Raw genomic sequence first — 14314 nt, 5'->3', positions numbered from 1 at the left:
TGGCACTGGTGGCTGTGCTGGAGGGACCCAGTACTTACTCCGTGACGCACCTATTACAGCCCCGTGGCTTCTGGGGCAAATGGCTTTGATGAGTTCTGGACATCCCAGTTATAGATGCTTAAAGGCAGCTGGCTTCTAAGGGGCCATAAAAAATCTTGAAGAGGCAGGAAGCCCTTGGAAATGCCCACATGTTCCAAGATAGCCAATGGGAGTCATTCGCTATTTTAATTGGTCTTACCAATTCCTGTGCCTTCCCTTCTCCCTGTTCTAGGAGGTGGAGGATACAAAACCACAAGACTGTATTTCCAATGACCCCGTTCAGAGGCAATTTCAAAGCAATTAAGTACAGGTTGAATCTGAACCGTGCGACTCATTAATTATTAGCTAGGGCTTTATGATGAAGATTCTATTTGTTGGTTAAAACCTGAGAACCCAAAGGTTAGATTTAACTATCTATGAAAATGTTTTTTTCTCTTGTGCTTTCCCCCCTCCAAGATTTGCTACATATAAGGATCTTGTCTTGCATCCACAGCTGATGTTTGTTTACGTGGCAAGCTGAATGCAAGTATTTGCATTGTACACCAGCGATTGAGCCCTACTCTGTTCCAGGATCCAACATCTAATTTGGGTTTTGACCAAATGAGATTTTCAAATAATGTCCCATGGATCTTATAGCTGGGCAGTTCCTTGAAAGGGGACATGCTTGTGGTGACAACTTGTGACTAATTCACACATACTGAATCTGCCGGGGTAACAGATTTGCATCTGGGGATGGGGGGCCAGTACGGAAGAGGGACTCAGTTAGCCCTTGAAAATGAGCGACTGTAAACCCTTGCTTTACGACCTGTTTTTTGGGGAGCAGCTCAAGGGCCAGCATAGCAGCGTGGCAGATTTCCTTGTCATCCATAGAAGGACTGGTGTGCTCTCTGAGGTTTTGGAAGCATTCTCTAGATCTCTGAGTGCTGGGTCTTTTCTGAAGGCACCCCCACTCCATTCACCCAACGTTGAGTTCCTGGACAGCAGGGTTCTGCTGCGTCCCCTTTGTGTCCCTTGGCGCCTGAAGCACTTGACCAGCACTGGTTGAATCCATTCCGTGAACATTACTTGATCTTTTACTGTAGGCTCTACACTGGGATCGGGGCAAAGGGACCACGTTTGAGGGGACTCCAGAGGAATTTACCTTCTAGCAGGAGGAATTTACCTTCTAGCAGGAGGAGTTACTAGTGAGAACGGACTGCAGGTATTTTGGAGGTCGGGCGAAGTGTTTCAGGTAGAGGGTCTGGCTTGGAGTCAGCAGCTCTCTGGCCTGGGAAATGCCCCGGTGGCTGGTTCGCCCTAGGATTTCCCCGGCACCACTGACTCTGGCCTTCGTCACATGCCGTTTCGTCCCCCAGACCTAGAGGTGGCCGGAAATACACCCAGCTGGTTTATTGGAACTTCCCACCCCTCCTTTTGAAATTTACTTCCCCAGTTTTTCAGTAAGTCTGTTGACTCCTTGAAGACTTCACTCAGTACAGCTGTTGATAATGCTTCAAAAACACTTCCCAGCATTCAGAGAAATGGGCTTGTACGTTTTCTGAGTCGTTCTCCCCCCAGACTCACGAGGAATAATGTGGGTCATCCTTTCCCTTTTCAGTTCAACTCTGTGCTCACCTGCACTCGCTGCCAGCCTCCGAGAGCTGCGTTTGCAGCAAATCACAGAAAAGTTGCTGATGTCAGCAGCCTCGGCACTGCAGCGGAGGAGCCGTTTTGGAAGGAGTTTATGCAGAGGGTGATGCGGAAAGGCAAAGCTAGTTTTGCAGAGTATTTTGTAGAAACTGTTTTCTTCCTTGGACGGATCTCATTCATTTTTGTGACTTAATAGGCACAGAGCGGGAAGAACCATCTAAACAAATTTCCCCCATCTAAGTTTTTTTTTGGTAGGAGGTTTTAGTGAGTATGGAACCAGCAGAAGCACTGAGCGATGACACTGGCTGAGGCCGCTTGCTGAGCTGAGTGTGCTGGGGCGTGGAGACTCCACCTGGGAGAAGGGCAAAGGGAGCGCACACACCATTCTGCATCAACGGTTTGTTCCGAAAACTATATAGCTATTCGCCAGAGCCCGTTTTACATGCACACAGAGCTTTCTGATTAAACACTTTCTGCAGAAGGTTCTTTTGTAAAGCAAATGCGTGGCAGAGGGATCTCCTTATACAATTGAGGCTAGGTTGCAGTAAGATCCACCTTAACATCTTCATGACATTTATCCTGACTGCGGGCTCTGAGCAGGGAAGCAGGGCAGGCTTGCTCTGTGGCATCCAGGGCAGTTGAGGAAGAAGCTGTGGGTTGAGAGGAGCAGCAATCCTCGAGCCTGTTCGGGTGGCTCCAGTAGGTGCAGCAGCCTGGAGGTGGAGCCTGAGCAGAAGGAAAGAATTACATCGATTCCAGGAAGGGACAGAGGAAAGGGAGTCGAGTCTGTTAGCTGAAGAGTGCAGCGTTGAGCATGGAATTTAAACTGGGTGGGGAGGAAGAAAGGGAATGTATAGGAGGGCATGGTAGAGGGCGAGAAGGTACGACAGAATGGGACTAACTGAGGGTGAGAGCCGGAAGGAGACGTTGGTCAGGTCAGAAGTGGGGTATTTCAGAGGCAGGGCCATTTCTTATGGCGGTGTGGCCACTGGGGAGGGATGCCGTTGGAGTGGATGCCATGGGTGTTCCCAGCATCCCTGCGCAGATGGTGCTCCTGGACCGGCGCTCCTGTCCTCAGAGTCTGTGCGCTTCCCCGCTGCCGTGCCTACTGACGGCCGTGGCCAGAGGACTTCTTTTCTTCCTCCGGCACCTCTTTCCAGGCTGGTCCTGGGCGCTTATATTCCCCGGGGGTTGTCTGAAGCCAATGATGGACTGCGTAAGAGAATGCAAGTCTAGTCCCTGTGCCTCGAGGTGGGATGAACTTGAAGATAGAATTTACGCTGCAAAGCTCTGCAGGAGCTCAGGTGGAAAGCCCTGGCTGGCGTAGCTCAGTGGATTGAGTGCGGGCTGTGAACCAAAGTGTCGCAGGTTCGATTCCTAGTCAGGGCACATGCCTGGGTTGTAGGCCATGACCCCCAGCAACCGCACATTGATGTGTCTGTCTGTCTGTCTATCTATCTATCTATCTATCTCCCCTTCCCTCTCTAAAAATAAATAAATAAAATCTTAAAAAAAAGATCGATTGAGCTTTGCTAAAATTAAAAAAGAAAAAGAGCTCAGGTGGAGATGGGGCTTCACCTGGAATTGCACCCTTGCTTGGTTTCCTGCCCTTCCCGTCCCTGCTTCCCCACTCCCTTGTGGCCTTCTCCTGGAAGCGCTTCCTAAATAAACCGCTTGCAAACCAACGTGCATTTTGGCATCTACTCAGGGGACCTCCTTAGGAGCGTGATCTGCACCAGTGGGTGAAGCGGGATGGAGGCGCCGATAATGGCGGTGCGATCGAGACAATGGGAGTGCAGGGTTTGATGGATTGTCCGCGGGACCCTGAAGTCACCCAGGAGGGAAGCAGGACCTGGGTGGAAAGCTTCAGGGACTCTGGGGGAGAAGTCGGGTCTGCCAGCAGCCTTGAGGAAAAGGAGGAAGTGGAAGAGCCAGAGGGCTTGGGTCTCAAGCAAACAGGGGCTTTGACCCTGAGTGTGTAGACTATTGGTTCTCCGGGTCAGCGTGGCCCTGATGTCGTGGGTGAGGGAGACTGAACCACCTCTGCCCGAATGCCACGCGCAGCGGACAGGATCTTCAGGGGAAGCCCAGGGGTCGGGGAACAAGGTGGAGGAAGGCTCCCCGATGAGGCTGAGGATGTAGGGGTGGCCTTCGGTTCTGAAGCTGCGGGTCCTTGAGGTGTTTCGGGGAAGGTCTGGGTGGGAGCGGTAGGGAAGGCAGGGTCAGGGCAGGGGAAGTGGAGAGCAGGAGAGGGATCAAGGCTACACAGAGGGACGTCAAAGCTGCGTGGGGTCTTCCATCCGGTGACTGCGCCCGCCTTGCACTTCTCAGTAGATCGGTGCCTTCGGTTTCCTGGTGGACAGGTGGCTCGGCAGCCTGGACACAGTGCAGGGGGTGGTTCAAGCTCCCGCCACGTAGTTGGCATCCCTGGCTGAGCAAGTGGATGACTGACACATTACATTTCTAAATGCTGCCTCCTTTTCCATTACTGTGAAACATCAGTGCACTTGTCACTTCGATGCACTTTAAGGCTGTGATAAATATGAAGTTTTTAAAAACTATGGAACTTATTGAAGTACCTTTAGCTGCTTCTGCCACGATCATTGGGTGGGATGCAACGCACTGGATTTTCTGAGGTTCGGGAGTTAGGCCACAGCACAGGGTATGCACCTGGTCATGGGATCTGTCTCCCTAATGAGTCAACACACTTTTTTTTTAGTTTTGCTTTCTACTGTGGATCCTTTAGGTCAGATTGGTACGACTATCTATGTGTTGGTGACTGCTATATGGATGGGAGTTTGTTGGGGTGAAGGAAAGCATTGGGGGGTGAGGAGGGGCTGGAGGAATGAGCCGGGCCCTCAGCACGTGGCCCGCTGCAGGCCGTGACATGGAGCCATGGGATGATGGAAGGGTTTTAAGCAGGAGCACATCTGGAATTGCAGAAGGATCTCCTGCCCGGCCTGGCTGCGGGGGTGTGCGCTGCACAGAGCCCGGTGAGGAGAGGTGGCTGCTGTGACAAGCCACCTGGGAAAGGCGGACCTCTCCCTCACAGGAATGTGCCCTCACAGTAGGATTTAACACATTTGGCTGCAGGGTAAAGGGGATATTTTGGGGAACTGCAGCCACTTATATTATTTTTAATCCCAAAGGGAGGGAAGAATGTCTTTCCTTTTAAAAATGCTCTGGTTAATTTGCGTTGTGGAGGAAAAAACTTGGGACAAGGGACAAAATATGTTATTGATGAAGCATTTTGGGACAAGGCAAAGGAACCCCAGCTGTGGCTGTGCACCTTGAGGCCTTGACCATGGAGTCAAGATGAGTGGGTCTGAGGTCCTTTGAGAGAACCACGAGGTCGGCAGCCCTGGATCCCAACAGAGGAGCCGTCCGGTGGGAAACGCCAGGGCTGTTCTCACTGCCTCAGTGTGCATAAGGACTAAGTCAGGTCGCAGGCTCTCATGTGCTGGTGTGGGCGAGGAAGGGACTGTTTCATTGCAGCAATAACGGCATCCCACGTGGTGTCAGGAGTAACCTGCAATGTCCAGACATTCTGGAACAGGGGTCTTTTGAAGAGACTTTCCTGGCAGTCAGGGAGAGAAAATAGTCTAAACCATTAATGAGAAGCAACATAGTGGTGTATGGCAGGGATTGGTTCAGCAGACACAGGCTGGGGCCTCTCTCGGGCCAGGCCTTGTCAATGATGCTGCGAGCAGAGAGGGGGAATGACAGCTGCCATCTCTGATGCCCAGGAAGCCATGGCCTGGCTGTCCTGTGCACCTGCCTCCCCTCTGCTGTCCCGTGGATGCTGCTCCCTCGAGCACCATCTTTTACTCTCGTCTCATTCTATATCGTCCTCTGGACTCATTCGTCCAGCCCTGTGCCTCAATAGCACTTCTGTTCTCATCACTCTCAAATCTAGGTTCCAGCTAGTTCTGCATTGCCCCGCCCCCTTGCCCACCCGCCACCCCCAAGTTCCAGTCCCTTATGCCTATTGTCTACTGGGCAACTGTCTGCACTGGATGTGCTACAGGATATAGCCTCCTGCCTTTTCTGTCTTGGAGAACACCGTGCTCTTCCAGGCCAGAGGCCTGGTGTCATCCCGGACCCCACCCTCTGCATACTCCTCCATTCCACCCACCACTGGGGCATGTTGGTTTTATAGCCTTTGTGTCCGACCCCTCCTTTTTTATCTCTTCGGCTTCTGCCTGAGTGGAGGCCCCAGTCTTCAGAGCCTTCAGAGCCTCCTTCTCTGGGCCCTGCGGGCTGGTGAAGGACCCTGATTTCAGTGCCATGCCCCTGGGTTATAAATGCAACAAGAGCTTTGGGGGAAATCAGGAAGTCACGGGTCCTTTGAGCTCCGAATGAGCCAGCAACCTGTTTACGCTCCCCGGGATAGAAGTACACTGCGGGGTTTGGGGTCCCTCAGATCCCAGTTATGCAGTTTGGTCCTAGGCAGAGGAAGCCCCAGGAAAGCAGACCAGAGGGAGATTCTGCCTGCTTGGCACCACCCAGGTGACTCACCAAGGGTGATTCATGCCATTCAATAGATTTTTTTTTAACCTAACAAATATTCTGTATCCATGAGTAAAACAGAACCTTACCAGTCATTGTGTTGAGGACGAGGAAGCTCAGAGTGTCTGGAGCACAGTGAAGTGAATTACTTCTCAGTCTCCTTCCCAGTCCTCCCTAGCTATTGATGGAGCCGTGAAGAGCTCGGCTTGGACTATTGACTTTTTGAGAATTTAACACCATGACTCAAGGTGTCTGTCTGTGTAATAAAAAAAACAGCACACACACACACACAATAGGACCAGGGCTGCCCATATCCATTTGACTCAATAAACTCTGCAGTTACATTGTCTTTTGGGCAGGTGTGTGAACTTGATATCATAAATGCCAGCTCAAGGCAGATTTCTGTATGGATGCATGAATGAATTCAGGAATGGAGTAAGCTGTAACTAGGAGCCTTCCAGGTATAAGCACTATGCTAAGATCCATATTGAGACAGAGAGAAATCATAGAGGGAAGGCATCTGACCCTAAGTGGGGGGGATGGGCAGTCAAGGAGGACTTCTTGGAGGCGGTGACATATGAAGTGAGGTTTGAAGTGTAAAGAAGAGTCGGCCAGATGAAGAGTACAGAGAAGAAAGGAATCTGGGAAGCAAGCCTCTCCTCCAGGCTCCGCGTGCGGGGACCTGGCGCTGCTGGGTTTGGCTGGGGCGAAGGTTGCAGGTGAGGGTGTGGCAGAGGGAGAGGCTGGGGAGACAGGCAGGTGCTGGGTTCTGGAAGAGAGTCTTGGTGCCAGCCACGGGGCCAGCACTTACTCTGAATCTCTGAGGTGCCCACGGAGGAGCTTAAGTACCGTGTGGATGTGATTGGACTTACACCTCAGAGATTGCTGCCCTGGCTGCATCGTGGAGGATGGATTCAAAGGAGGCTATCTCAGTGGCTCAGGTGAGCGACCAAGGTCTGAGCTAAGAACAGTGAGGACAGATGTGAGTCAAGGGGCAGCCTGTGCTTAGCTCCCTCTCCCTCCTCCCCCATTTCAACCATGTTTCTTCTTATCTTGGCCTCCCAGAAATTTCATGACAACTTGCTCCTTTTCATCTGGAAACAAAGCAGCTGTCCCATGGAAATGGGCAAACAAGGTCTGGAAAGGGGTGGGGGACACACTGTCTTTCTGCTCTTCTCAGAGGCAGACCATGGCTGAACCCAGCTGCGGTGACAACCCGGGCAGGTGGGGCTGGGATCGTCCACTGCTTCCTGTCTCCTGTTCTCTTCCCGACGCCTGCCCTCACCCCCAGCCTGTGCCCAGGGCGGCGTTTGGGGATTCCAGGCGCAGCCAGTACCTTGGGGCTCTGTGGAAGCTCTGGGCTTTGGTGCACGTGGCCCTGGAAGAATTCCGGGCCCGAGAGGCAGTGCGGGAAGAGGGCGGGTGTTCTCTGCCGCTCGCCGGTGCACTGTAGTCACAAGTGCACTTGCCTGGGTCAGTAGGCAGAGTCACGTTGCTGTGTGACCGTGGCACCTCTGAAGTGGCCGCATTCCGGGTTACCAGGAGACCCTGAATCCTGTGGGCGCTGTTTGTTTCCGGCGGTGTGTGACGAGTGGAGGCACTTGGGGTTAAGTATCTGAAGACAGGCCCAGGGACCCGCATTGCTTATGAGCTTGTGATAGGCTGGTCAGTGTCACTATGTGGGGCCTCAGTTTCTCTCCCGTCAAGGGGAGGTAGATCATGACCACCGCCCTTTTGTGAAGATACATGAGGTTCACGCATGATAAGATCCTTGTCAACTCTTCCACTAACTCTGAAGGCAGGGTTGTGTTTCATTCACTGGTATATCCCCAGGGCCAAGCATGGTGCCTGGGAAATGCAAGTGTTTATTGACTGAATACATGACTGGATGGTACGGTGAAGTGCACAGGACATGGGAAGTCCCTGAATAATGTGAGATTATTAGGAACTTGTTCAACCAAGCAAAAGCAGATTTCCACCTGTGCCCTCGTAAACACCTTTTACGCACTGAAGGGTAAAAGACGGAATGGGCTAATGTTTGTGAGGGATGCTTGTTGCCTTTCACCCTTCCCTGTCACCTCAGCAGGAGTCACGTAGCAGGGCAGGCTGTTACTCACGTGACCCATCCCTTACTGGGTTCGTTATGTGGCAAAACCCTCCGTCGCCTCCAGGATGCTAAAGTCAGTCTGATAGCCTGGGGAGTGTTTTCATGCCTGTCTGAGACGGATGCCTTTCCAAGTTTTGGGTGCAAGGGCCTTTCCCACCTGGGATGCCCTTGTCTCCTGTTCTTCTGTTCCCATGCTCCAGAGACGAGCCGACTTGGAAGTCAGACTCCTGTCATTTCAGTCCTGGCCCCGCCACTCTCTGCCCGCTCGGCCTCGGTTTCCTCACGGAGCCTCTCTGGGTCTCAGTTTCCTTCTCTGTGAAGTAGGGACGTGTGGTGGCCGTGAGCGGGCGCGTACCTCACGGGCCTCCAGCCATAGGGAGTGTTACTAGGACCGAGAGCCGGAGCAGCTGCCGTGGGATCCACTGTGGTCTTGTCCCGTGGCTGTATTTCCCGTGGGCTGCTCCCAACCGATGACTGGGTGCAGCGGGGACCCTAAGGCAGAATCTTCCTGGGAGATCCCGGGCTCCTCAGATGGGCAACTTGGGCTGGAGAACTCCTTGATGGCCATGTCGAACCTTCCCAGGCTGCAGGCAGGTCTAGGACAGCGGTCCCCAACCTTTTTGGCACCAGGGGCCAGTTTTGAGGAAGATGATTTTTCCACAGACTAGGGTAGGTGAAATGGTTTTGGGATGATTCAGTCTCATTCCATTCAAACTCACCTCGTGCTGTGCAGCCCAGTTCCCTAACAGGCCTGGACCAGTACCGGTCCACCCAGAGGTCAGGGACCCCTGGTCTAGGATGCTTGTGTCCATCCTTCCCTCCCTCTCTCCTTTGCTCGGGGCCACACTCACAGTGAGTCTGCTGGTTGTTTTGCTTCCTGAGATCCATGCACAAAATCCACTCTCGGTGTCTGCTTCTGGGAGGACCTGGACTCATCCGGGTGGGGATGCCGTGTGGTGAGGATCAAATGCAATGATGTAAGCAAAGTGTTTAATAGGTTGACAGGCACAAAGTAAGTGCCCAGTAAGTGGTGGGACATCCTGTTACCCTCAACCACCACCTTGGTCACCATCACCTGGCCATGTGGCTTTTTTGCTGGCTTCAGGCACAGGGAGCTCCAGTGGCATCCCGGGTCATAGGCGACTTTGTGTTTGAGTGAGAGTTAGAGTGAGAGCACCTGTGGTTTCGGAGGAGGAGAAATGGGTTCATCAAAGCACCCTTTGCAAACGTATTCCATTAAAGCAAAAGGCACAAACCAGATTCTTCTCCAGCCAATGAAATGTGCCGCCATCTGCTTTGCTAAGACAAGCAACTCCATTTTTAGTCCAGTGCACAAAAGGTTTGTCGTATTCCGGGGTCCCTGCCAGTACTCTTGTTATCTACAAATACACTCCAGTGAGTGACCCGGGCAGCTCGTTTGCTGCCCCTGAGAACCCTGTGGGGGTAAAAAAGTTGGCCATTATTCATATTTTGCAGATAAGAAAAGGGAGGTACTAAGTGGCAGTTTCAAGGTTCCCCAGACACTCATAGATTTGGGACTGAAACTGTGGTTTTATGCTCCTGATGCTTTGGAAACCCAGGGATTGGTAGATTCTGTTCAATCTCGGTTCCCGAGGACGGTCTCTTAGCGAACTGGCACCATGAACTGCCTGGAAAAGACCTTCCTCAAGCCCAGTTCTGCCTGGCCTCGGGTCCTAGAAGCCCTGGACCCACCCGTGATGCAGGAGTTGGTGACAGACACCCAGCTGCAACTGGCCACCATGCTCAGGGCCTCCATTTGTCATCACCCAGTGAGGCTCCATCCTGAGGGTTGTTACCTGGTGCTGTGGACTGTCACTGCCCCCACCCCCAAGCTGGGAGGGACTGTGACGTGTCCCCACCACTACAGGTCCTTGTCCCCGTTTGGTGCTAAATAAGTGCTTGTTGCGGCGGATCGTGGTGATTCCGTTGGAGCTTTGTTTATAGTGTGAAGGAATTATCAGCAATAACAACAACAGAAAACAAATATTTGCTTTATGCTAGGCATTGTGCCAAGGTATTCAAATCCGGTGATTAAAAGACGAGCTTTCTGACTCCAAGGAGTTTATGGGCTTGTGGGGAGACGGACGTGCCACGTCTGCCTGGCGAGTCCAGGACCACCTCACAGGGGAGGCAGCTCTGAGCTGAGACTGAGCAGGATGGGTGGGCGTCGCCCAGGCAGATGAGGGTGGGCAGGGGGCTACTGGCCGAGGAGCGTGTGGTGGTGAGAACGGCGCTCCGCTGTGCTGGAGGGCCCGCTGTTCAGTCTTGCTGCAGTGGCAGGTTGTTCGGCACTTAACACTACGCATCCGCATGGAATGTACGGTTCAGATGTGCCAACATCTCTCCCTTCCTTCCGTTCTTCATTCCTCTCATCAGCCGTCATCAGCCGGCCTCCCACTGCATGCCAGGCACTGTGCAGCACACTGGGGTGCAAAGGCGAGGGGCAGACACAGTGCCTGGCCTCCTGGAGCTCTGAGTCGGATGGCAGGTAGACGGGCTCTGTCAACAACACGGTGTGCTAGGTGAGGGCCAAGGGAGACGCGTTCATGGGGGTGTGTTTGTTCCTGTTGCTGCCGAAGCAAATCCCTGCATACGTGGTTGCTTAAAACAACACAGACTTATTATTTTGAGGTTTGGGAGGTCCGAAGTTCAAAATCTTCCTTGTTGGGAGGAAATTAAGGGATAGGCAGGGCTGGATCCTTCTGGAGGCTCCAGGGGAGAATCCGTTTTTTGCCTTTTTGGCTTCCAGAGGCTGCCCCCATCCCTTGGCTCGTGGCTGCTCACTCGGACCTGTTGCTGTCCTTGCATCTCTTTCTCTCGCTGGCCCTCTCGCCTCCTTCCTCTAAGGACACTTAAACGGAGCTCGCCTAGCTAACCCAGGGAAGTCTCCCTGTCTCTGGATCCTCCCCTGAGTCACATCTGCAAAGTCGCTTTTGCCATGTCAGGTGATATAGGGACAGGTCCCAGAGATGAGGATGCGGACGTCTTTGGGGTGGACATGATTCTGGAGACCACAGCAGGAGCAGGAGAGAGGAGCTTCCAGAAGTGCTATTTAACCCCATTCTTGATGGGTCAGAAGGTAGGGTGGCAGTGGAAGCAGGGAGGTCACCCAGGAGGCTGCTGGATTGGTCCAGGCATGGCCTGGATGGGGCTGGCTGGCCTGGGTATGGGGAGAGCAGAAGGGATTGAGATAAAATAACTGGGAGGTTGAGTGAGATCAAGGCTGGAAGAAAGCCTAGACGAGGCTCATCCTCTCAAGTGTCAAGGGCAAGTAAGGACTTAAAGGTAGCATTTTCAGGGAAGCGTGAGCAAGAACGTAATTCCCAGGGGGCCGATTCTAATTCTTAAACCTTTCCATCACAGGTCCCAGAGAGTATTTATGTTCATGTAGGTTAGAAGGCAATGTACCATGTGACGGTTTTATTTGCTAGGATAATGTTCCATAAAGGCTGATTGCGCAGGCTGGTTTCCGAAGAGAAAAGCCCATTCTGAGTCTCGGGGAGGAAAGGCTGGTGCACAAGCCTGGGTTACCAGAGGCTGCCAGCTCTCCGGCCAGAGGCTGTCAGGGCCGTCGGTGTTTGGAACGAGGAGTGACATTCCTGCGCTTTTATTTACTTTGAGTTTCCCAAGGCGGAGATTGAGCAGTTGAGCTCTCAGGAGTGAGACTGTTTGCCCTGCTTAGGTAATTACGTTTGTCATCTCCTAATACCTTGTTTACACAAGGTTGGGCTGCACCACGGCAGAGGCTATATAATAAGTGGTCGTAAAATAGAGGGAGAGCAAAATCAAAATGGCACATCCGTTTTCTGAGATGCCCGACACCATCATGGGTACACCCCTCCCCTGCGCTTCCCGCCGTTCCAGGAGAGACTCCGGCTTCGCGCATTTATTTCCAGGTAACAAAACTGCTCTCTCAGAGACCAGGGCCCTTTGAGAATTGTGTGTGTTCTGACAACGAGGGGAAATTTCTTTTCCGATGGCTTCATATTGGAGGAAAGTAGAAGAAAAATCGTACTACTAGTAGAGCAGGCGTGATTACATCGGAGTCATCACATTTTTTGTTGCGAGGTGTGTTTGGGAGGCGTGTTCTTATCGTTGTTTTTTTTCCAGGGAACCAAGTTAATTGGCATAACGCATCACTCACTGCTTCCTTCTCTCACGGTGCCCAGCTTTCTTGTGCTTCACCGTGAGTAGTGTCCAGGCGCCCAGACCCTCTTCCCTGCGTCCCCCTCACAGCCAGCCCACCCTTCTCTCCTTTGATTCGTGACCGCGGCCCTCGACATCAGGGACTTTTAACCTTGTTGCTTGTCCAGCTCCTCTCTGCTTTTTGGTATCACCTAGCCCTCAGTACTTGGACAGAGTAGCTGGGTAGCTCTTACTCCTTTCCTCTCTGTGTGGAACAATATGTCTGTTTTTCCAATATGGTCATTTGCTGTGTATCTTATATATTATTTCAACAAGGAAGAGGAGTGATAACAGAGGCCTGGCTTCGAACTGGGACCCTCGTAGAAGAAGAATATAAGTATTTGAAACTCAATTAATAACTTTGTGGTTTAAACTAGGACTCCTGGTGCCCAATTTTTTTCCCCCCAGAACTGAAATAGGGAGCGGACCATAGTCCATACACACAGCCTTGGTGCACCACTTCTGATGTTCACCCCGGACAGCTGGCCGGAGGAAGGCGTGTGTGCATCGTCTCTGAGCAGCTCCGTGTTCTGCATTTATAAACAAACTCTCTTTCCCCCTCTCTCCCCCCCCTGTTTCTCAGTGGCCGTTCCTGCAGCCGCGCCCCCAGTGTGTCCGCCCAAGGGCGCCACTAACGGGCATTACCCGGCCCCACGCCTGTCCATCTCCTCCCGCGCCACGGTGGTAGCCAGGATGGAAGGCGCCTCCCAAGGGGGCCTACAAACCGTCATGAAGTGGAAAACCGTGGTCGCCATCTTTGTGGTTGTGGTGGTCTACCTGGTCACCGGTGGTCTCGTCTTCCGGGCGTTGGAGCAGCCTTTTGAGAGCAGCCAGAAGAATACCATCGCCTTGGAAAAGGCAGAATTCCTGCGGGATCATGTCTGCGTGAGCCCACAGGAGCTGGAGACGCTGATCCAGGTGAGCAGGGAGTGAGTGGACCCTAGGACAACCTGTGGGGGCAGGGGATCACGTGGGTGTTGTCTTTCTGGTTCTGGAATTATCTGCCTTCGGTAATGGTGCTCCTGCTGGTCGGCGAGGACCTCTCTGGGGAGGTGACATTTGAGCTGAGGCCTCAAACGAAGCCAGCAGAGTGAGGCATGTGATGATGTGGGGCAGAAGCGCCACATACGCGATGGCCCTGACGTTGGAGCAGGCTGTGATCTGCGTCATCTACTTTTGAGTGTGGTGGCCAGAGGCAACAGCGGGCGAAAGGGCTGTGGATTTTCAAATTCAAGTCCACCTATGTACACTGATTAACTTCCTGGTCCTGAAGTCTGTGTGAGACACTGGGGTGTGAGCGTGCCCCAGGAGCCAAAGAAAGAAGGAGTTTTATTTTGAAAATGCAAAAATATTTATTTATTAAAGATTTTCAATTGACATTTATTGGGATGATATTGGTTAATAAAATGATATAGCTTTCAGATATAAGTGTCTATACTATGTCATCTGTGTATTGTATTGTGTGTTTATCACTCCAAGTCAAGTCTCTTTCCATCACCACTCATATCCCCCCTTTATCCTCTCCTACCTCCACCCACCCCCTTCCCTCTGCTCATTGCCATGCTATCGTCTGTGTTCATGAGGTTTTTTTTTCTTGTTCCCCTCACCTTTTCACCCAGCCCCACAGCACCCCTCCCCTCTGACAGCTGTCAATCTACTCTCCATCTATGAGTCTGTTTCTATTTTGCTTGTTAGTTCAGTTTGTTCATTAGATTCCACATGTGAGTGAGATCACAAGGTATTGGTCTTTTTCTGGCTGGCTCATTTCTCTTAGCATAATGGTCTCCAGGTCCATCCATGCTGCTGCAAAGGGTAATATTTTCT

The 14314-nt window shown here is 52.2% G+C and overlaps 1 protein-coding gene across 1 annotated transcript in view; it reads left to right on the top strand.

Annotated features, from left to right (window-relative positions):
- The window catches only part of KCNK10 (potassium two pore domain channel subfamily K member 10), a 119795-nt gene that overhangs the window by 41520 nt on the left and 63961 nt on the right, over positions 1–14314 (top strand). Inside the window, 1 exon segment of the mRNA XM_028506326.2 lies at positions 13074–13408. Within this exon segment, the coding sequence (XP_028362127.1) occupies positions 13074–13408 (335 nt within the window).

This window comes from Phyllostomus discolor, chromosome 1, assembly GCF_004126475.2.
Source record: "Phyllostomus discolor isolate MPI-MPIP mPhyDis1 chromosome 1, mPhyDis1.pri.v3, whole genome shotgun sequence".
Taxonomy (NCBI): Eukaryota; Metazoa; Chordata; class Mammalia; order Chiroptera; family Phyllostomidae; genus Phyllostomus; species Phyllostomus discolor.
The sequence above is the reverse complement of the archived record's forward strand: the minus strand, read 5'-3'. Positions and strand labels throughout refer to the sequence as shown.